Genomic DNA, 22,457 nt, shown 5'->3' with positions numbered 1-22,457 from the left:
CCTTATAGTTTACAGTAGTTTAGAGATACAGCGAGGAAACAGGCCCTTCAGTCCACCTCACGGAGGCTCACCGCCGCTCCTTATTTGAAAGGAAATTGAAGTTCCATTTCATTAAGGCAAATCACCCAGGAGACTGGGTGCAAATCCCCGGCTTTTGCAGGTGATGAGGGAAACGTTAGACGCCACCAGCTAACTAGCAGTGTGTAATGTGTAACACAAATGGGAGATGAAAATGGAAAGGGTCTCTGGCAACAACTTTGAAGTGGATTTCGGTCAGTTTCTGCAGTGCACCCACCTCAACTTCAATGTATTCACTGGAATTTAGAAGGATGAGAGGAGATCTTAGAGAAACACACAAAATTCTGAAGGGATTGTGGGAGAAAATGTTCCCCATGTTGGGGGAAGTCCAGAACCAGAGGTCACAGTTTAAGAATAAGGGTTAGGCCATTTAGGATTGTGATGAGGCGAAACTTTTTCACCCAGAGAATTGTGAACCTGTGGAATCCTCTGCCACAGAAGGCAGTGGAGGTCAATCCACTGGGTGTTTTCAAGAGAGAGTCCGCGCCGACCAGCGATCCCCGCACACTAACGTTATCCTACACACACGCACACACTCACACACACACACACACACACACTGGGGACATTTAACATTTTTTTCCGAAGCCATTGAACCTACAAACCTGCGCGTCTTTGGAGCGTGCGAGGAAACCGGAGATCCTGGAAAAAACGCATGCAGGTCACAGGGAGAACGTACGAACTCCGTACAGACAGACAGCCATAGTCAGAATCGAACTCGGGTCTCTGGCGCTGTAAGGCAGCAACACTATCGCTGCGCCATGGTGCCACCCCTATAGCGCAAATGCAGTTCCCCACTACCACAAAATTTGCAGTCGAGTATCCCGCATTTGGGAACATTGCAGGTGAAGGCACACCTGAAGTGCAAGGAGAGAGCTTCATCCGGGGAGAGCGGCCATTTTGATTACGGTCTCTCAGGCATCGACAAAGGCTACCTCTCTAAGATCACCCCTGATTGCAGCTGAGATATAGTTTAGTTTAGTTTATCGTCATATGTACCGAGGTACAGTGAAAAACTTTTGTTGCCTGCTAACCAGTCAGCGGAAAGACCATACATGATTACAATCGAGCCATTTACAGTGTACAGATGCTTGATAAGGGAATAACGTTTAGTGCAAGGTAAAGCAAGCAAAGTTCGATCAAGGATAGTCCGGGGGTCACCAATGAGGTAGATAGTAGTTCAGGACTGCTCTATGGTTGTGGTAGGATGGTTCAGTTGCCTGATAACAGTTGGGAAGAAACTGTCCCTGAATCTGGAGGTGTGCGTTTTCACACTTCTGTACCTTTTGCCCGATGGGAGAGGGGAGAAGAGGGAGTGGCCGGGGTGAGACTGGTCCTTGATGATGCTGCTGGCCTTGCCGAGGCAGCGTGAGGTGTAAATGGAGTCAATGGAAGGGAGGTTGTTTTCGATGTATGAGATTGTGAAAGGCATTACATAAGAGCATATTTTCTTTTTCCACAATGCGTAGGAAGGAACTATAGATGCTGTTTTAAACCGAAGATGGACACAAAATGTTGGAGCAACTCAGCAGGTCAGGTAGCATCTCTGGAGAGAAGGAATGGGTTACGTTTCGGGTCGAGATCCTTCTTCAGACTGATGAAGAAGGGTCTCGACCCGAAACGCCATCCATTCCCTCTCTCCCGAGATGCCGCCTGTCCCGCTGAGTTACTCCAGCATTTTGTGTCTCTTTTCTTATACTCACTGGTGCTCATTGCAAGCTGGGAGACCCTCCTACACAGTTTTTATTCACAAATTCAAGAGGAGGCTATTCAAGAGGAGGCTATTGTCCTGACACCAGATCAGCCACCTCCTCCCGGTAGGCCTTCTCATCGTTGTTGGAGATCCGGCCCACCACCACAGTGTCATCAGCAAACTTGATGATGGAGTTTGAGCTGAACCTGGCCCCACAGTCATGTGTGTACAGGGAGTACAGTAGGGGGCTAAGGATGCAGCCCTGGGGGGATCCTGTGTTCAGGGTGAGGGAGCTAGATGTGTGTTTCCCCATCCTGACCACTTGGGGCCTGGCGGTGAGAAAGTCCCGGACCCAGGCACACATAGGAGTGTTAAGCCCACAAACTCCGTACTGACAGCACCCGTAGTCGGGATCGAACCCGGGCCTCTGGCGCCGTAAGGCTGCAACTCCACCGCAGCGCCACCGTGCCGCCCTGCTATGTGTGTATCTAGTGTAGATAGAAACACTAGAAATTAGACACAGTAACTCAGCGGGCCAGGCAGCATTTCCAGAGAGTAGGAATTGGTGACTTTCGAGTCGAGGCCCTTCTTCAGACTAGAGTCACTCCGGGGAGAGGGAAATGAGGGATATGGACAGTGAGCTACAGAGAAATACTAGAAAGCTGAAAATATTTTTGCAGCCCACTCCATAAACTCCAACGTTAGTAAGGTGCGGGGTCGGAGCTGGAGTTGGCTGGCGTATTCATAGAGAAATGACAACTGAGAACTTAGAGCAAGACACTTATAAAAAGCCTCTCTCACCGTGAGCACAGAGCAAGGCTGTGTGCTGAGCTAATATTTCCCCCTGGGCTTTGTGAGTTTGACCTGTTTGAGCCAGAAACGTTGATAGCCAGAACACTCTGGTCTACACTCAGCATCAGCGCTGCCTGAAAACAAATCTTTTCACATGATTAAATGCATTCCCTGCGGGATACTGTTTTCAAGCCTCCTTGATATCGAGCACCGGTAGACGCCAGCACTGTTGGCCCTGAACGTCCCTCAGCAGAGAACTCACTAAAGCCACATTATATTCCTCCCTGATATCTAATGAACAGACCTACATCTCACCAGAGGTGTGTGCTTGAAGTACACGTACTCCAGCCAAACCACAGCGTCAGAGTAATTTGAATAAAGAACTAGGGGCGGCACGGTGGCGCAGCGGTAGAGTTGCTGCCTTGCAGTGCCAGAGACCCGGGTTCCATCCTGACTATGGGACGGGAATTAATAGCAATCTGAGGGGTAACCTTTTTGCACAAAGGGTGGCGGGAGTATGGAACGAGCTGCCAGAGGAGGTAGTTGAGGCAGTGACTATCCCAACATTTAAGAACGAGCTGCCAGAGGAGGTAGTTGAGGCAGTGACTATCCCAACATTTAAGAACGAGCTGCCAGAGGAGGTAGTTGAGGCAGGGACAATCCAAACATTTACGAAACAGTTAGATAGGAACATGGACAGGACTGGTTTGGAGCGATATGGGCCAAACGCAGGCAGGTGGGACTAGTGTAGCTGGGACATGTTGGTTGGTGTGGGCCCGTTTCCATGCTCTATCTCTCTATGACTCTCTGGGTGCTGTCTCTCACTTGTGGAAACTACTCAACATCTACTCTAGGGTGCTCACCTCAGGGTCTGTGATGTTTCAATAACATCTCTCTCACGTTATCATCAGACCCACAGTGCATCTTCCACAATGCAGACGCTCCTCAATACCGGAGTAAAGTCCCTGGAGTGGATGCTGAGACCCTAGCATTGGACTCAGAGGTGAAAGGCAAACTCTCTGAGTCTTGGCAAAGCAGGCCATAACTTCACCAAGGGCAGCACGGTGGCGCAGCGGTAGAGTTTCTGCCATGCAGCGCCAGAGACCTGGGTTTGATCCTGACCACGAGTGCAGTCTGTACGTAGTTTGTACGTGCTCCGTGCGACCGTGTGGGTTTCCTCCAGGTGCTCCGGTTTCCTCCCACACTACAAAGACATACAGGTTTGTAGATGAACACCACAGGTTTGTAGATGAACAGGTTTGTAGGTGAACGTACAGGTTTGTAGATGATACCTAGTGTGTATGGGGGGATCGCTGGTCGGTGTAGACTCGGTGGGCTGAAGGGCCTATTTCCACGCTGTACCTCTTAACTAAACTAAACTAAAGTAAAGAATGACAACTGGGATCAAAGGGTCTTAATGTGAGGGCAGTTTGAATGAACAACCTTCTCTTCTTGGGTCTGGTAAGGATGACCTAATGGAAGTGTTTAAGATGGGAGAAAGGGGAACCGATAAACGAAATGGAAAGAAAAATAATGTGTCTAATTGGAACAAACTAAAACATGAAAAGACCATTTAACAATGAAAACAGGAAATGCTTCATCTACCAGGGCAGATACTTGAAATTGTCCTCATAAAAAACCTACAGTTAATTAAACCTGCAAACCCTTATAGAACGATGACATTCTTACTTGCAGCAGCACAACAGACCATGTAATTATTAATTAACTGAGGACATTAATTAAAATATTAATTAACTGCGGACATCATGGACAATGCGTCACCTTAGAGGGAACAGAAGTGCAGGCATGGATCAGTGTAGGAAGGAACTGCAGATGCTGTTTTAAACCAAAGATCGACACAAAATGCTGGAGTAACTCAGCGGGACAGGCAGCATCTCTGGCGCGAAGGTATGGGTGATGTTTCGGGTTGAGCCTGAAGAAGGGTCTCGACGTGAAATGTCGCCCATTCCTTCTCTCCAGAGATGCTGCCTGTCCCGCTGAGTTACCCCAGCATTTTGTGTCTATCCCAGGCATGCTCCAGATGACCTCTTCCTGTAAGTACATCAGTGTCTCAACCTCTTCCTGTGTTTTTGAGTATAAACGTACTTAAATATGTTTATATTGAATAAGGGTAAGTCAATGCTCGTGGAAAAGAAGGCAAGGGAAAATGGAACAGAAAGGATGAAGCAATTTTGGGCGAAGGGTGGGCAGAGCTCGTGAGGGAGGTGCAGAGAACAAATGGGGAGATGGTAGGTAAGGACATTGGCCACGAAGCAGGTAATATGCATCGCACAAACCAACCTTTCATTGAGTCTGAAGAAGGGTCTCGACCCAAAACGTCACCCATTCCTTCTATCCGGAAAAGCTGCCTGCCCCGCTGAGTTACTCCAACGTTTTGTGTCACCCTCCCTTCCTTTGACTCCATTTACACCTCGTGTTGCCTCGGCAAGGCCACCAGCAAGATCAAGTGTGAGTCTTACCCCGGGCACTTCCTCTTCTCCCCTCTCCCATCAGGCAAGAGGTATAGAAGTGTGAAAACGCACACCTCCAGATTCAAGACAGTTTCTTCCCAGCTGTTATTGGGCAACTGAACCATCCTGTCACCAACTAGAGAGCGGTCCTGAGCCACCTCATTGGAGACCCTCGGACTACCTTTGAACTGACTTTACTGGACTCGATCTTGCACTAAACGTTATTCACTTGATTCCCTTTAGCATGTATCTGTACACCGGCTCGATTGTAATCATGCGTTGTCTTTCCGCTGACTGGACAGCACGCAACAAAAGCTTTTCACTGTACCTCGGTACACGGGACAATAAACTGAACCAGAACACAAAGATGATTCGGTAGAAATAATCCCTGGGTGACGACAGGCATCCCTGCATGAGAACTGCTCGCAACTCGAATGAGTGTGTGGGCAAGGAAGGCAGACATGGGGGGTTGGGTGGGGGGGGGGGGGGGAGGGGGGAGGAGGGGTGAGCAGTCACAGGGAGAGGGGCTCGTTTGCCTGCTTGCTTCACGGACTCAGTGAGTGAGTGAGTCCGCCCTCGGCACTCCCAGCTCTGCTGGGCTCCTCCCAGCCCCCTGGTTGTACCCAGTGAACACCCCACTGTCTCCAAACCCTGTCCCCTTCACCCATCTCCCCCCACCCCCCTGACTTTATAATCCACTACTCCTCTCCTCTCCTTATTCTGACAACCTTTTGTCTCCTTTCCACCTCCACCTGTTGTCACTCACTCCACCCACCTACCAATTAACATCCCACCCCCTCCACTCCACCTTACCTGCATCCACCTATCACTTGCCAGGCTCTGTCCCATCCCCAGAACCTTTCCAGCTTTCACCCCCTCCCCACCCCTCCCCCTCCCCAATGACAATCAGTCTAAAGAAGGGTCCGAGCAGAAACGTTGTCTATCCATTCCGTCCACATACGCTGCCTGACCCGCTGGGTTCATGAGTACCTCCAATACTTTGTGTTTTGCTCAAGACTCCAGCATCTGCAGTTCCGAGTGCCCCCTGTTGGTAGCACCTCGTTTTGCATGGAATAAAGACACAAAGTGCTGGAGTAACTCGGAGGGCCAGGCAGCATCTCTGGAGAAAAAGGACAGGTGACGTTTGGGGTCGGGACCCTTCGTCAGACTGAATGTGGAGGGGAGGGAACTCGAGGCAGGAAAAGGCCAGGACAAAGCAGGGCCGGCCGCAGATGATCAAGGTAGGCTGGAGCCCATAATGAGCCAGAGAGCAGGAGGAATCACAGAGGGGGAGCAGTGAGAGAGGGTCTCACAGAACTCCCATCAGAGAGAGGAGGAGAGCGCAGGCTTGGCAATCGTTGCACTGAACACCTCCACTCAGTCCGTCTCAACCAATCTGATCTCCCAGTGGCTCAGCACTTCAACTCCCCCTCCCATTCCCAATCCAACCTTTCTGTCCTGGGCCTCCTCCATTGTCAGAGTGAGGCCCAGCGCAAATTGGAGGAACAGCACCTCATATTTCTCTTGGGCAGTTTACACCCCAGCGGTATGAACATTGACTTCTCCCACTTCAGGTAGTCTCTGCTTCCCCTCTCCCCCTTCCCAGTTCTCCCACTAGTGTTCCTGTCTCCAACTACATCCTATCTTTGTCCCCCCCCCCTTCCCCTGACATCATTCTGAAGAAGGGTCTCGACCCGAAACGTCACCCACTCCTTCTCTCTAGAGATGCTGCCTGACCTGTTGATTTACTCCAGCATTTTGTGTCTACCGTCTTCAAAGTTGGCATACCTTGAGGAGATTTGTCACAAAGGTCACCTGTGTAGGAAGGAACTGCAGACGCTGGTTTATACCAAAGATAGACACAAAGTGCTTGAGTAACTCAGCGGGTCAGGTAACACCTCTGGAGAAAAAGGACAGGTGACGTTTCGAGTCGGGACCCTTCTTCAAACTGAAAGTAGAGGGGGCAGGAACTGGAGGTTAATATGGGTGTCCACAGGTCAGCATTGGAAACCGAGCAGGGCCTCTCGGAGTTTGCCAGATGATTGTGGGAAAGATTAGTTGTCAAAAGGAAAAAATAAATAAATTGATTTGAGTTGGAGCCATCCAGAAAATTTAATAAAGTGGCAAAGTTGTGGTTTGACATTTACTAGATTTTGTAGTAAATAAGGTGATGGCATTTAAAAGACTTTTGCATAGGCACATGGATATGCAAGGAATGGATGGATATGGATTATGTGCAGGCAGATACGTAATGGTCTTGGCATCAAAAATGGACACAAAGAGCTGGAGTAACTCAGTGGGTCAGGCAGCATCTCTGGAGGAAAAGGATTGGTGTCATTTTGGGTCGGGACCCTGCTTTCCAGGCTGAAGAAAGGTTCCGACCAGCAACGCCACCTAACCTTTTCCTCCAGAGATGCTGCCCAGATCCACTGAGTTATTTCAGCACTTTGTGTCCATCTTTGGTATAAACCAGCATCTTTGTTTCTACGTGTAAGAAGGAACCGCAGATGCTGGTTTGCACTGAAGATAGACACAAAAAGCTGGAGTAACTCAGCGGGTCAGGTAGCATCTCCGGAGAAAAGGAATAGGTGAGGTTTCGGGTCGAGACACTTCCTCAGTCTGAGGAACCCGAAAGGAAACCTATTCCCTTGTGCAGTTTTGGTCTCCAAATTTGAAGAAGGATATTCTTGCTATTGAGGACGTGCAGCGTAGGTTTACCAGGTTAATTCCGGGAATGGCGGGACTGTCCTATGTTGAAAGACTGGAGCGGCTAGGCTTGTATACACTGGAATTTAGAAGGATGAGAGGGGATCTTATCGAAATATTATTAAGGATTATTAAGGGGTTGAACACGTTGGAGGCAGGAAACATATTCCCATGTTGGGGGAGTCCAGAACCAGGGGCCACAGTTTAAGAGGCCATTTAGAACGGAGATGATGAAAAAGTTTTTCAGTCAGAGAGTTATAAATCTGTGGAATTCTCTGCCTCAGAAGGCAGTGGAGGCCAATTCTCTGAACGCATTCAAGAGAGAGCTTGATAGAGCTCTTAAGGACAGCGGAGTCATGGGGTATGGGGAGAAGGCAGGAACGGGGTACTGATTGAGAATGATCAGCCATGATCACATTGAATGGTGGTGCTGGCTTGAAGGGCCGAATGGCCTCCTCCTGCACCTATTGTCTATTGTCTATTGTCTATTGTCTATTGTCTATTGTCTATTGTCTATTGTCTATTGTCTACTGACAGCTGAGTCACTCCGGCACTTTGTGTCTATCTTTGTTTTCATGTTTTGGCATCAGGTTCGACACAGACATTGTGGGCAGAAGGGCCTGTTCCTGTGCTGTACTGTTCCATGTTCCATGATACGGTCAGTTGGTCAGTTGCTGGAATTGGGCAGAGCCAGACAGTTGGGCCACAGCCACTCTGCACTGAGTGGAATTGCAGTCTTCCCCCCTAAGACCTTTCTTGCTGGAAGCAGATCTATGAAACAGTGTGTCCCTTACAAGGCGTGTTTACTGGATAACCATACACCATCTGCTTGGTTTATGTCTGCGATTCATGATGATTGTTAATCAGGCTTACTCGTGCTGTGGAACTGATGCGCTACAATGCTGAGAACTACACCGATCAGCCAAAACATTACGACCACTGACAGGCGAAGTGAATAACATTGATTATCTTGTTACAACGGCACCTGTCAAGGGGTGGAATATATTAGGCAGCAAGTGAACAGTCAGTTCTTGAAGTTGATGTGTTGGATGCAGGAGAAATGGGCAGGAGTAAAGACCTGAGCGACTTTGACAAGGGCCAAATTGTTATGGCCAGACGACTGGGTCAGAGCATCTCTGAAACGGCAAGGCTTGTGGGGTGCTCCCGGTCAGCAGTGGTGAGTACCGACCGACAGTGGTCCGAGGAGAGACAAACCACAAACCGGCGACAGACAGGGTGTTGGGCGCCCAAGGCTCATCGACGCGCGAGGGCAACGAAGGCTATCCCGTCTGGTCCGAACCGACAGAAGGTCGACTGTGGCACAAGTCACAGAAAACTTTAATGGTGGTCACGGGAGGAATGTGTCACAATACACAGTGCATCGCACCCTGCTGCGTATGGGGCTGCACACGGAGGACCAACAGCATATTAGGCAGGTGGTCATAATGTTTTGGCTCGTCAGGTCATAATTGTTTGGTTGATCGGTGTATATTCTGCATTCTGTTTCATTTTTGTGTCAGTTTAGTTTATTGTCACGTGTACCGAGGTACAGTGAAAAGCTTTTGCTGCGCGCTATCCAGTCAGTGGAAAGACAATACATGATTCCAGTCGAGTCATTTACAGTGTATAGATACATGATAAGGGAATAACGTTTAATGCAAGGTAAAGCCAGCAAAGTCCAATCAAGGATAGTCCGAGGGTCTCCAATGAGGTAGATAGTAGTTCAGCTCTCTGGTTGTGGTGGGATGGTTCAGTTGCCTGATCACAGCTGGGAAAAAACTGTCCCTGTATCTGGAGGTGTGCGTTTTCACACTTTTCTACCTTTTGCCCGATGGGAGAGGGGAGAAGAGGGAGTGACCGGGGTGAGACTGGTCCTTGATTATGCTGCTGGCCTTGCCAAGGCAGCGTGAGGTGTAAATGGAGTCAATGGAAGGGAGGTTTAGTTTAGAGATAGAGCGCGGAAACAGGTCCATTGACCTGCCGGGTCCGCGCCGTCCAGCGATCCCCACATATCAACACACGCTCGGGACACTTTTTACATTTACCAAGCCAATCAACCTATACAGTGACACTGTATGCTGCCTGACCCATTGACTTACTCCAGCTTTTTGTGTCTATCTTTAGATTTAGACTTAAGATTTAGAGATACAGCGCGGAAACAGGCCCTACGGCCCACCGAGTCCGCGCCGCCTAGCGATCCCCGCACATTAACACTATCCTACACCCACTAGGGACAATTTTTACATTTACCCAGTCAATTAACCTACATACCTGTACGTCTTTTGGAGTGTGGGAGGAAACCGAAGATCTCGGAGAAAACCCACGCAGGTCACGGGGAGAACGTACAAACTCCGTACAGTACAGCGCCCGTAGTCAGGATCGAACCTGGGTCTCCGGCGCTGCATTCGCTGTAAGGCAGCAACTCTACCGCTGCGCCACCGTGCCGCCGTATCTTTGTTTCTACGTTTTGGTGTGCCCTTCGCTCTGCCTATTGTACTTGAGTTTGACTTGATTGTATTAATGTATGACTGGTATTATCTGATCCCTGTTTGGATAGCTTGCGAAACAAAGCTCTTCACTGAAGAAACATATAAAATTATAAAAGGACGGGACAAGCTAGATGCAGGAAAAATGTTCCCAATGTTGGGTGAGTCCAGAACCAGGGGCCACAGTCTTAGAATAAAGGGGAGGCCATTTAAAACTGAGGTGAGAAGTATCTTTTTCACCCAGAGAGTTGTGAATTTGTGGAATTCTCTGCCGCAGAGGGCAGTGGAGGCCAAATCGCTGAATGGATTTAAGAGAGAGTTAGATAGAGCTCTGGGGGCTAGTGGAATCAAGGGATATGGGGAGAAGGCAGGCACGGGTTATTGATTGGGGACGATCAGCCATGATAACAATGAATGGCGGTGCTGGCTCGAAGGGCCGAATGGCCTCCTCCTGCACCTATTTTCTATGTTTCTATGTAAGAAGTTAGAGTAAATCAGCGGGTCAGGCAACATCTCTGGAGAAAAGGCATAGGTGACGTTTGGGCTCGAGACCCTTCTTCACACACCCCTTGATTTAGGTTTCGGTATCAGTTTACCATTGCCACAGGCACACGTGACTATAATAAACCTAATCTTGAATTACACATGATCAAAACAGAATGGGGAAAGCGATGGTGAGAGAATTTGCCACTGGATCTTTATCGTTTTCATATGGACATCACTGTAAAAGAAGCTGAACTCAATTAAAGAGGATTTCTCCACAACCCCATCTAAGGCAGTTGTATGCTGCCATCTACTGTCCGCTGAGCAATACACACCCATACCGTCGCGATTCAGGCTAAGGCCAGAGGGAGGTTCTGAAGGCCCAGTCTGAAGAAGGGTCTCGACCCCAAACGTCACCCATTCCTTCTCTCCAGAGATGCTGCCTGACCCGCTGAGTTACTCCAGCTTTTTGTGTCTATCTTTGGAAAAAACTACTCCGTGTGGCCAACCTTATCTGCTGTTCTGGTACAACATTGATCCAGTATTGGAATCAGTCCAATAGAGTTATGGGTGTGTGTGTGTGTGTGTGTGTGTGTGTGTGTGTGTGTGTGTGCCTGTGTGTGTGTGTGTGTGTGTGTGTGTGTGTGTGTGTCTGGAACTCCGAATGCTGGTTTATACCGAAGCCAAACACAAAAATGCTGGAGTAACTCAGCGGGTCAGGCAGCATCTCTGGCAAAAAGGAATGGGTGACGTTTTGGGTCGAGACCCTTCTTCAAACTATGCCTTTTCTCCGGAGATGCTGCCTGACCCGCTGAGTTACTGCAGCATTTTGTGTCTACAAATATATGCATATAAATGTATGTATATATATATATATATATATATATATATATATATATATATATATATATATATATGTATGTGGGTGTGTCATAATGTCATAAGGAATAGGAGTAGAATTAGGCCATTCGGCCCATCAAGTCTACTCCGCCATTCAACCATGGCTGATCTATCTCTCCCTCCTAACCCCATTCTCCTGCCTTCTCCCCATTACCTCTGACACCCGTACTAATGAATAATCTATCTACCTCTGCTTTAAAAATATCCACTGACTTGGCCTCCACAGCCTTCTGTATATATATCTTATATATATATATATAAAAATTACATAAATTATATAAGAATTTCATTGTCCTGTTTTGGGACATGAGACAATGAAATGACAATGTCAATGACAATGACAATGAAATGACTCTGTTACCAGAATGATGTGCTTGCTGGTGGAGCTGGCCCGTGGAAGATGACTTTAGCATGGTTGTGTCTTGTGGGATGGAGGTTGGCTCATGAGTCTGATGTGTGAGCCAGGCACTCGGGAGCCAAGAGGTGGGGGGGGAGCACATGAAAGCCGCTGTATCTGGATAGTCTGAAGGGTCTAATCTGGATAGACCCCAAATGTCACCTATTCATTTTCTCCAGAGATGGTCTGGATAATGTAAAGATTCAGGGCTGCACCCTTCCTTGTGTCTCTGACACTAACGAGTCGAGTCGGCTCCGGCGATTGTTCTCCGAAACCGCTGGCCGCCTTCCTAGTGGTTGCACGCCAGCCAGTCCTGTCACCGGCACAGGCTCCCAGCTCATGTGGGGCTGGGCCTGCGTGCTGGAGTTGGTCCTTGATGCGGTCTTCAAACCGTTTCTTTGGCCGTTTCCCTGGGTTCCTTTGGCCCTGTGACCAGGATTTGGCCAGGTATGCAGGATTCATCCGTCCGCATCACACGACCTGTCCATGGAAGCTGGGCCTTTATGATCACTGCTTCGATGCTTGGGAAGCCAGACCACTCCAGCACGTCCACGATGGTCAGCCTGTCTTGCCAGCGAATGCCCATGATGGACCGCGGAGAGCGCAAATGGAATTTCTCAGGCACCAATGATGTGCTACAAAGTTGACAACTGCATTCTGCACTCTGTATAGTTCTCTTTGCTCTATCTATTGTACTTTAATCCCCTGTCCCACGTAGGCGATTGTTTAGGCGACTACAGGCGACTAGGCCATGACCACACGGTTGCCGGGGTGACGCCTGTAAGGTCGTGAGTCGTCTCCAAAGAGTCGTAGCGTTTTTCTGGTCGTTGAAATGTTTAAAAAATTTCGGCGACTGTTGGTTTGACGCCAGTGATCGTAGCTTGACGTCTCCTGAAGGGGGCGCTGTCGTAGGTTGTCGCCAGGTGACGTAGGTTGTCGCCGGTGCTGACTTCGGTGAATTCCATTGGCGACTACCTACGTCAACCGGCGACAGGTACCGGCGTCAGAACCGGAGGCCAAAATGACGTGAATTGTCTTCAGTTGTCGCCGACACGGTCGTGGCTTGTCGCGGGTAGACGTAGGTTGACTTCAGTTGTCGTAGGTTGTCGTAGTTGCGGTCGTAGGTGGACATCCTAAGTCGCGACGATTGGGTCGCCGGTTGTCGGTAGCTTGCCGTAGCTTGACGTCGATTAGGTGGTAGGTTGTTGTAGCTTGTCGTAGACATTGTCGTAGGGGGGTCCAGTCGCCGGATTTTCGGCGACCTGCTACGACTATGACTGTCGCCGGCAGTCGCCTAAAAAAACGTCTAAGTGGGACAGGGCCCTGAGTCTGGCTTGATTGTATTTATGAATGTGTTACCTGATTTGATGGGATAGCACACAAAAGCTGTCCACTGTGCCTCGATACACATGACAATAATAAACCGAAGAAACTTAAACTTAAGCCTCATATCTGCTGTGCACATTCCTGGAGGATTTGGAACATGTTCTTCTCTCTCCAATGAATTTCGCCATCCGTGAGCTGAAGTCTTTGCAGGGTCGTGCTCTCTCCTCTCCAGAGGTAGATATTACATCTCTTATTTTAGTTTAGATTAGTTTGGTTTAGCTTAGTTTAGAGATACAGCGCGGAAACAGGCCCTTCAGCCCACCGAGACCGCGCTGACCATCGATCCCCGCACATCGACACTGTCCTGCACACACTAGGGACAATTTACACATGCACCAAGCCAATTAACTTACATACCTGTACGTCTTTGGAGTGTGGGAGGAAACCGAAGATCTTGGAGAAACCCCCGCAGTCACGGGGAGAACGTACAAACTCCTGTAGTCGGGATCGAACCTGGGTCTCTGGTGCTGTGAGCGCAATTTGGCAGCAGCTCTACCGCTGCGCCATTGTGACCGCCCTCTTCCTGCTGGTGATGCAAGTCGACAGGTCATAGAGTCAAAGAGTGATACAGTGTGGAAACAGGCCCTTCAGCCCAACCTGCCCACACCGGCCAACAATGCCTCATCTACACTAGTCCCACCTGCCTGCACTTGTTCCATATCCCTCCAAACCTGTCCTATCCATGTACCTGTCTAAATGTTTCTTAAACATTGGGATAGTCCCAGCCTCAACTACCCCCTCTGGCAGCTTGTTCCATACACCCACCACCCTTTGTGTGAAAAGGTTACCTCTCGGATTCCTATTAAATCTTTTCCCCTTCACCTTGAACCTATGTCCTCTGGTCCTCGATTCCCCTACTCTGGGCAAGAGACTCTGTGCATCTACCTGATCTATTCCTCTCATGATTTTATACACCTCTATAAGACCACCCCTCATCCTCCTGCGCTCCATGGAATAGAGACCCAGCCTACTCAACCTCTCCCTAGAGCTCACACCCTCTAGTCCTGGCAACATCCTCGCAAATCTTTTCTGAACCTTTTTAAGCTTGACAATATCTTTCCTATAACATGGTGCCCAGAACTGAACACAATATTCTAGATACCCAGTGGTATGAAAATTGATTTATCTAATTTCAAATAACCCTTGCATCCTCTCTCTCTCTCCATCCCTCCCCTCAACCTAGTCGTTATACTAGTTTCACTGTCGTCCTGTTGAGCTTCATTGTTAATAACTCATTTTCACCTAGCCCACAGCCAACAATGGCCGTTTCCTATATCATCGTTACTATTTTGCATATCTTTCATTCGTTTGTTCTATATCTCACTATATCACCATCCATATCTCTCGTTAACCTTTCCCCTGACTCTCAGTCTGAAACAGGGTCTCGACCTGAAACGTCACCCATTCCTTCTATCCAGAGATGCTGTCTGACCCGCTGAGTTACTCCAGCTTTTTGTGTCTGTCTTCGGTTTGAACCAGCTTCTTCAGTTCCTACCTGCGCAGATCAGACAATACAATCAAGTCAAACTCAAGTACAATAGTTAGAGCAATGGGGAAGATACAGAGTGCAGAATATAATTCTCAGCATTGTAGCGCATCAGTTCCAAGCACATTAGTTCTATAGTATCGCAAGGCATCTCTGCCAAAGATGAAATGTTAGACTGGGATGATCCAGAGATCAGATTGGAATTAGAAATGATATTTCACACAACAAACTAGGAGAGGGTGTAGGCCACTTAAACATGCCGACCTTTGATGGATGACCTACTCCAGGCCTCTTCTGTGTAAATGGGACATAAGGTCATATGTAATAGGATCATAATTAGGCCATTTGGCCAATCACATCTACTCACTGCTGGTCTATCTCTCCCTCCTAACCCCATTCTCCTGCCTTCTCCCCATAACCCCTGACACCCGTACTAATCAAGAATCTATCTACCCTTGCCTTAAAAACATCCATTGACTTGGCATTCACAGCCTTCTGTGGCAAAGAATTCTACACATTCACCAACCTCTGACTAAAGAAATTTCTCCTCTCCATCCTAAAGGAATATCCTTTGATTCTGAGGCTATGCTCTCTGTTCCTGGACTCTCCCACTAGTGGAAACATCCTCTCCACATCCACTCTATCCAAGCCTTTCACTATTCGGTATGTTTCAATGAGGTCCCCCCTCATCCTTCTAAACACCAGCGAGTACAGGCCCAGTGCCGTCAAACGCTGATCATATGTTGGCCCACTCGTTCCGAGGATCATTCTCCTCTGGACCCTCTCCAACGCCAGCACATCCTTCCTCAGATATGGGCCAGCATGTTGGTCAGCATGGGCAAGTTGGGCCGAAGGGCCTGTTTCCAGCCTGTACGTGACTCTACCTCACCCCAAAAGTTCTTTCAATAAAATCTCCGAGATGCCCTTTTCCTCAGAAGAGACCAACGATAAATTTACCAAACTTAAAATGCTTTATTGTCTTTCATGATCAAATATACAGACGGCAAAACTAGATTAACAAAAATATATCAAATAATTTTCACAGGCTTAACAAAATAAACATCTACATGAAAAAATACTTAAATTAATAGAGCTTTCAAATGAGTAATTTCTCAGAATGTGGTAGGCCCCAAGGGGGTCTTTAATGTTGCCATGGAAACCAAGGGACCAGCTGCAGATTCGCATTGTTCTCCGTGAAACTCTGTAAAGATGGAAGCAGGTTATTTACAGAGTGACTTCATCAGACAGCGTGGCACAGATAAGATGCACTGAGTCCCCAACACACTGAATCTGACGAGGGGCCTCGACCCAAAACGTCACCCATTCCTTCTCTCCAGAGATGCTGCCTGTCCCCGCTGAGTTACTCCAGCATTTTGTGTCTATCTTCACTGCGCTGCCTCTCCCGATGAGTTTGATGAGTCCCCTCTGGCATTTTACTCCGAATTTTGATATCGCATCCTATTTATCAAGGATTGAGTGTTTAGTTTTAGTTTAGAGATACAGCGCGGAAACAGGCCCTTCGGCCCATCGCCCGCGTCCACCGCCGATCCCCGTTCACTCACACTATCCTACGCACACTAGGGCCAATTTACAATTTTTACCGAAGCCAATTAACCGACAAATCTGTATGTCTTTGAAGGATGAGAGGAGATCTTATTGAAACGTATAAGATTATTAAGGGGTTCATTTCATTTCATTTCATATATACAGCGCGGAAACAGGCCTTTTCAGCCCACCAAGTCCGCGCCGCCCAGCGATCCCCGCACACTAACACTATTAACACTATCCTACACACACTAGGGACAATTTTTACATTTTACCCAGTCAATTAACCTACATACCTGTACGTCTTTGGAGTGTGGGAGGAAACCGAAGATCTCGGAGAAAACCCACGCAGGTCACGGGGAGAACGTACAAACTCCTTACAGTACAGCACCCGTAGTCAGGATCGAACCTGAGTCTCCGGCGCTGCATTCGCTGTAAAGCAGCAACTCTACCGCTGCGCCACCGTGCCGCCTTGGACACGTTAGAGGCAGGAAACATGTTCCCAATGTTGGGGGAGTCCAGAACAAGGGGCCACAGTTTAAGAATAAGGGGTCGGCCATTTAGAGCTGAGATGAGGAAAAACATTTTCAGTCAGAGAGTTGTGAATCTGTGGAATTCTCTGCCTCAGAAGGCAGTGGAGGCCAATTCTCTGAATGCATTCAAGAGAGAGCTGGATAGAGCTCTTAAGGATAGCGGAGTCAGGGGGTATGGGGAGAAGGCAGGAACGGCGTTCTGATTGAGAATGATCAGCCATGATCACATTGAATGGCGGTGCTGGCTCGAAGGGCAGAATGGCCTCCTCCTGCACCTATTGTCTATTGTCTATTGTCTTTGGAGTGCGGGAGGAAAACAGTGATACTGGGGGGGAAACCCACGCAGGTCATGGGGAGAACGTAAAAACTGCGCGCAGACAGCACCTGTAGTCAGGAACAAACCCGGGTCTCTCTGGCGCTGTGAAGTAGCAACTCTACCGCTGCGCCACTGTGCCGCGTCTAAATGTGGTAAACATTGCCTGCCCTTGACGATGGATAGCGATCAGGATCTGTATTGTGCCGTGGGCTTTCCTTCTTTCTGGCCTAAGGAAGAGATGCTCCTTGTAAGAGTCCATGACTCCATGATCGGCCACGTCTCCCCTCCCCTTCCATTGACCAAAGATGACGAAATGGAGACACAAGGAACTGGAGATGCTGGAATATTGAGTAAAACACAAAGTAACGGAGCAACTCAGCGGGTCTGGCAGCATCTGGGGAAGGAATGCTTATACATACATACACATAGATACATAGACAATAGGTGCAGGAGGAGGCCATTTGGCCCTTCGAGCCAGAGCCGCCATTCAATGTGATTGTGGCTGATCGTCCGCAATCAGTACCCCGTTCCTGCTTTCTCCCCATACCCCTTGATTCCACTAGCCCGAAGAGCTCTCTAGCTCTCTTTTGAATGCATCCAGTGAATTGGCCTCCACTGCCTTCTGCGGCAGAGGATTCCACAAATTCACAACCCTCTGGGTGAAAAAGTTTAGTTTAGTTTAGAGATACAGCGCGGAAACGGGCATTTCGGCCCACCGAGTCGGCGCCGCCCAGCGATCCCCGCACATTAACACTATCCTACACACACTAGGGACGATTTTTACATTTACCCAGTCAATTAACCCTCATACCTGTACGTCTTTGGAGTGCGGGAGGAAACCGAAGATCTCGGAGAAAACGCACGCAGGTCACGGGGAGAACGTACAAACTCCGTACAGACGGTGCCCGTAGTCGGGATCGAACCTGAGTCTCCGGCGCTGCATTCGCTGTAAGGCAGCAACTCTACCGCTGCGCCACTGTGCCGCATAGAATGGACAGGTGATGTGTTAGGTCGGGACTGTTATTGAAAGGAATGGTTCGGGCCACGGTAGTCTTAGTCCCACTCCTCTTATAATTCAAGATGTGGGTGTTACTAGTTTTATAGGCCCCAGATTAAGGCCTGTGAACTGAGTGGCTTGCCTGTCCATTTCAGAGGACATATCCCTGTTTGGAGCCACATGCAAGTGAAAGCAGACTGGCATCATAGCCTGGGTAACCGAGGGTTGAAGGGAGACCTGATAGAAGTGGATAAGATGATGAGAGGCAAATTTAGGCCAGATAATCAGAACCTTTTCATCTCAGGATGGAAATGCCACAGACTGGGCAGCACGGTGGCGCAGCGGTAGAGCTACGGTCTTACCAGGTACTGCCAGAGAACCGGCTTCGATCCTGACTACGTGTGCTGTCTGTACGGAGTTTGCACGTTCTCCCCGTGACCCGTGTGGCGCTCCGGATTCCTCCCACACTCCACACCCCGTGAAGTTTCTCTAATCCTCCTGTGCAGGCAGTTCAGATGAGATCAATTAATCTTGGCTTCATGTTCAGCACAGACATTGTGGGCCAAAGGACCCGATCGATTGATTGAATTGATTGAAAGATACAGTTTGGAAAAAAAAAAGGCCCTCCGGCCCAACGGGTCTGTGCTGATCGTCAATCACCCGTCCACACTAGTTCCGTGTTATCGCAGTCTCTCATCCACTCTACACACACCAGGGGCAATTTACAGAGGCTGCCTCACCTGCAAACCTGGAATGTGAAAGGAAACTGGGGCACCAGGAGGAAACCCACGCAGTCACAGGGAGAACGTGCAAACTCCACACAGACAGCACCCAAGCACGGGCAGCAGCCGAATCAAACCCAGGTCTCTGAAGCAGCAACTCTAGCAACTGTGCCATTCTGTGGTGTCTCACTGCGCCAAAGACCCGGGTTCAGTCCTGACTACGGGTGCTGTCTGTACGGAGTTTGTACGTTCTCCCCGTGACCTGCGTGCATATTCCCCGGGTGCTCCGGTTTCCTCCCACACTCAAAGGACGTGCAGGTTTGTAGGTTAATTGGCTTTGGTAAAAGCTGTAAATGATCCCTAGTGTGTAGGATAGTGCTAGTGTATGCAGATCGCTGGTCGGCACGGACTAGGTGGGCCGAAGGGCCTGTTTCCTCACTGTATCTCTAAACTAAACTGAGGATGTTCAGGAACTGGAGAAGGTGATAACACCATCCAGTGGTTTTGTGGTAATAGAACGGGGAACAGCAGAGGGCAGGAACAGGCCCTTCGGCCCACAGCGTCCGTGCCGAACATGATCCCCATCATGGGCGACTTGTTGGTTCCGTCTAATTCCAAATCATGAATCGAATTTAAATTCCGCAGTTGCCATGGTGAGGTGTGAACTCAGATCTCCTGGTTGCTAGTGTTGGATACTGTACCTGACCTGCTGTGCCAACAACCAACAGAAATGCCAGAGAAATGCTTGGGCCTTTCCAAATGTGGGCTGGAATGCAGGAAGCTCTCACATGATTTATTTTTGCCTGTAACCAAGCGGCACGGTGGCGCAGCGGTAGTGTTGCTGCCTTACAGCGAATGCAGCGCCGGAGACACGGGTTCGATCCTGACTACGGGCGCCGTCTGTACGGAGTTTGTACGTTCTCCCCGTGACCTGCGTGGGTTTTCTCCGAGATCTTCGGTTTCCTCCCACACTCCAAAGACGTGCAGGTGTGTAGGTTAATTGACTGGGTAAATGTAAAAATTGTCCCTAGTGTGTGTAGGATAGTGTTAATGTGCGGGGATCGCTGGGGCGGCACGGACCCAGTGGGCCGAAGGGCCTGTTTCCGCGCTGTATCTCTAAATCTAAAAAAAATCTAAATCTAAATCGGCGAGGGATTCCCATTTGGTTTGTCAAGTATTGGGGTGGCACAGCGGTATTCTGCGCTGGACTTTTCTACCCTCTATGTAATTGCCGCAGTGAAAAGCAGCACAGTGGTGCAGCGATAGAGCTGCTGCCTTACAGCGCCCGAGACCCGAGTTCGATCCTGACCACGGGTGCTGTCTGTGCGGAGTTTGCAAGTCCTCCGCCTGACCGCGTTGCTTTACTCCGGGCGTTCCAGTTGCCTCCCACACTCCAAAGACGTGCAGGTCTGTAGGTTAACTGGCTTGTTACAATTGTAAATTGTCCCTAGCGTACGTAGGTCGGTGTTAATGTGCGTGGGATTGCTGGTCGATGCAGGTTTGGAGGTTAATTTGCCTGGTGTGTTCGGGAGTGGATGGGAAAGTGGGATAACACGGAGCGAGTCTGGACGGGCAATGGATGATCGGCATGGACTCTGTGGGCTGAAGGGCCTGTTTCTCTGCTGTGCCTCTCGATCAATCACTGAAAGAGGTGGGCATCATCCAGGGTTGGAGCCAGGAGGTGAGATGGTTGACGTACCTGCCCACGGCCGATGTCCTGGAAGGTAGCTGCCAGCTCACTGGTGCCGTTCACCGCTGTGTTCCCGAGATAGACCGGGCACTGGGCTGGGGGTCCCTGGGCGTTGGGGTACCAGCCCTGTGGGTGTCCTGCCCGGCACGGCCCCCCGCCCTGCGTGGGCATCTCCTGGCCCAGTGCCAGCAGGTCGGTCAGGTGGGCGATGTAGTGGATGGTCAGCCGTAGGGTCTCCAGTTTGGTCAGGCTCTGGGCGGCCGGGGCCACGGACGGGGGGAGGTAGGTGCGCAGGTTGTGCAGGGCCTTGGCCAGGCCCCTCATCCTCAGCTTCTCCCTCTCGCTGGCGCTCTGCCTCTCCCTGCCCAGATGGCGCGAGCGGCCCTTCCTCGCCTGCCGCCCACTCTCGCCCTTCCCCTCCTCCGGGCGACCTTCGCCCTGGCACGGGTCGCCAGGGGAGCGGCGGGCAGGCCGAGGGGACGCGGTGGGAGACGCTGACGAGTCGCTGGAACGGTTCGTCTCCGAGCTGATGCTGTTCCAACCGTTCCCTGGACAGAGGGAGCTGCAGTCTAATGCTGCCTCGTACGCCAAGGGTGGCACGTATCTCTGGGGCAGAACCACTTGGGTTGCCACCTCCATGGTGTTTATCTGTAGATACCTTCACTCTCCTCTCCTCCCCTCCCCTCCCCTCCCCTCCCCTCCCCTCCCCTCTCCTCTCTCCTCTCCTCTCCTCTCCTCTACTCCCCTCCCCACCTCCCTCTCCCCTTTTCCTCCTCTCCTCTTCACACCTATCCTCTCCTCTCCTCTCCTCTCCTCTCCTCTCCTCTCCTCTCCTCTCCTCTCCTCTCCTCTCCTCTCCTCTCCTCTCCTCTCCTCTCCTCTCCTCTCCTCTCCTCTCCTCTCCTCTCCTCTCCTCTCCTCTCCTCTCCTCTCCTCTCCTCTCCTCTCCTCTCCTCTCCTCTCCTCTCCTCTCCTCTCTCCTCTCCTCTCGCCTCTCCTCCTCTCCTCTCCTCCCCTCCCCACCTTCCTCTCCTCTTCTCCTCTTCACACTCCTCTCCTCTTCTCTCCTCTCCTCTCCTCTCTCCTCTCCTCTCCTCTCCTCCCCTCTCCTCTCCTCTCCTCTCCTCTCCTCTCCTCTCCTCTCCTCTCCTCTCCTCTCCTCTCCTCTCCTCTCCTCTCCTCTCCTCTCCTCTCCTCTCCTCTCCTCTCCTCCCTCCTCTCCGCGGTGATCGTTGTAACCGAGAGAGAGGCCCGCGGGATTGTCGATTCCAGGGATGTGAGGATGGAACAGGAGCAGCCGTCTGTCTCTGGGCCGTCTGGATGGATTCCTCTCCTTCGCGCACGTGGACCGGAGATACGAGCCTTCCTGCGAAAGGAATAAACAATAAGCACAACGCCAGGGCAGGCGGTTTAACTTTGCAAGGACAACGGGCTGCTTTACCTCGATAACCAGAGATCAGTGGAGGATCAGCAGCAGCGGCTGCTGACTTAATGTGCTCTGATAGAGAGTGCGGTTCGGATGAAGTGCCATCTGTCACACTTGGGAAGTGTGGAAGAATCAATGTTAGAGAGAGAGAGAGGGGAGAGAGGGACTGAGAGGGAGAGAGAGAGAGGGGAGTGAAAGAGGGTGAGGGAGAGGGAAGGAGAGAGGGGTGGAGGGCGCAGAGATATTTCAGACTGACAGGATTTGGCTCTGAAGTTAGAAATATTATTTTCAGCCACCAGCTGTGTGTGTCCTGAACTAGCACTGGTGCTAAAGATCACCTTTCATTGTGT

The 22,457-nt window shown here is 50.0% G+C and overlaps 1 protein-coding gene across 1 annotated transcript; it reads right to left on the bottom strand.

Moving 5' to 3' along the window:
* Nucleotides 1-15,885: 15,885 nt before the first annotated feature.
* Nucleotides 15,886-21,346, bottom strand: LOC144609060 (uncharacterized). The gene is made up of 2 exons (XM_078427406.1): nucleotides 20,691-21,346; nucleotides 15,886-16,079 (listed from the first exon to the last, which is right to left on the bottom strand). The coding sequence occupies exons 1-2, from the start codon at nucleotides 21,318-21,320 to the stop codon at nucleotides 16,020-16,022; spliced, it is 690 nt and encodes a 229-aa protein (XP_078283532.1). The 5' UTR covers nucleotides 21,321-21,346; the 3' UTR covers nucleotides 15,886-16,019.
* Between the last annotated feature and the right edge of the window lie 1,111 nt (nucleotides 21,347-22,457).

Source organism: Rhinoraja longicauda, chromosome 33, assembly GCF_053455715.1.
Source record: "Rhinoraja longicauda isolate Sanriku21f chromosome 33, sRhiLon1.1, whole genome shotgun sequence".
Classification (NCBI taxonomy): domain Eukaryota; kingdom Metazoa; phylum Chordata; class Chondrichthyes; order Rajiformes; family Arhynchobatidae; genus Rhinoraja; species Rhinoraja longicauda.
This window is presented reverse-complemented; position numbering and strand designations above follow the sequence as displayed.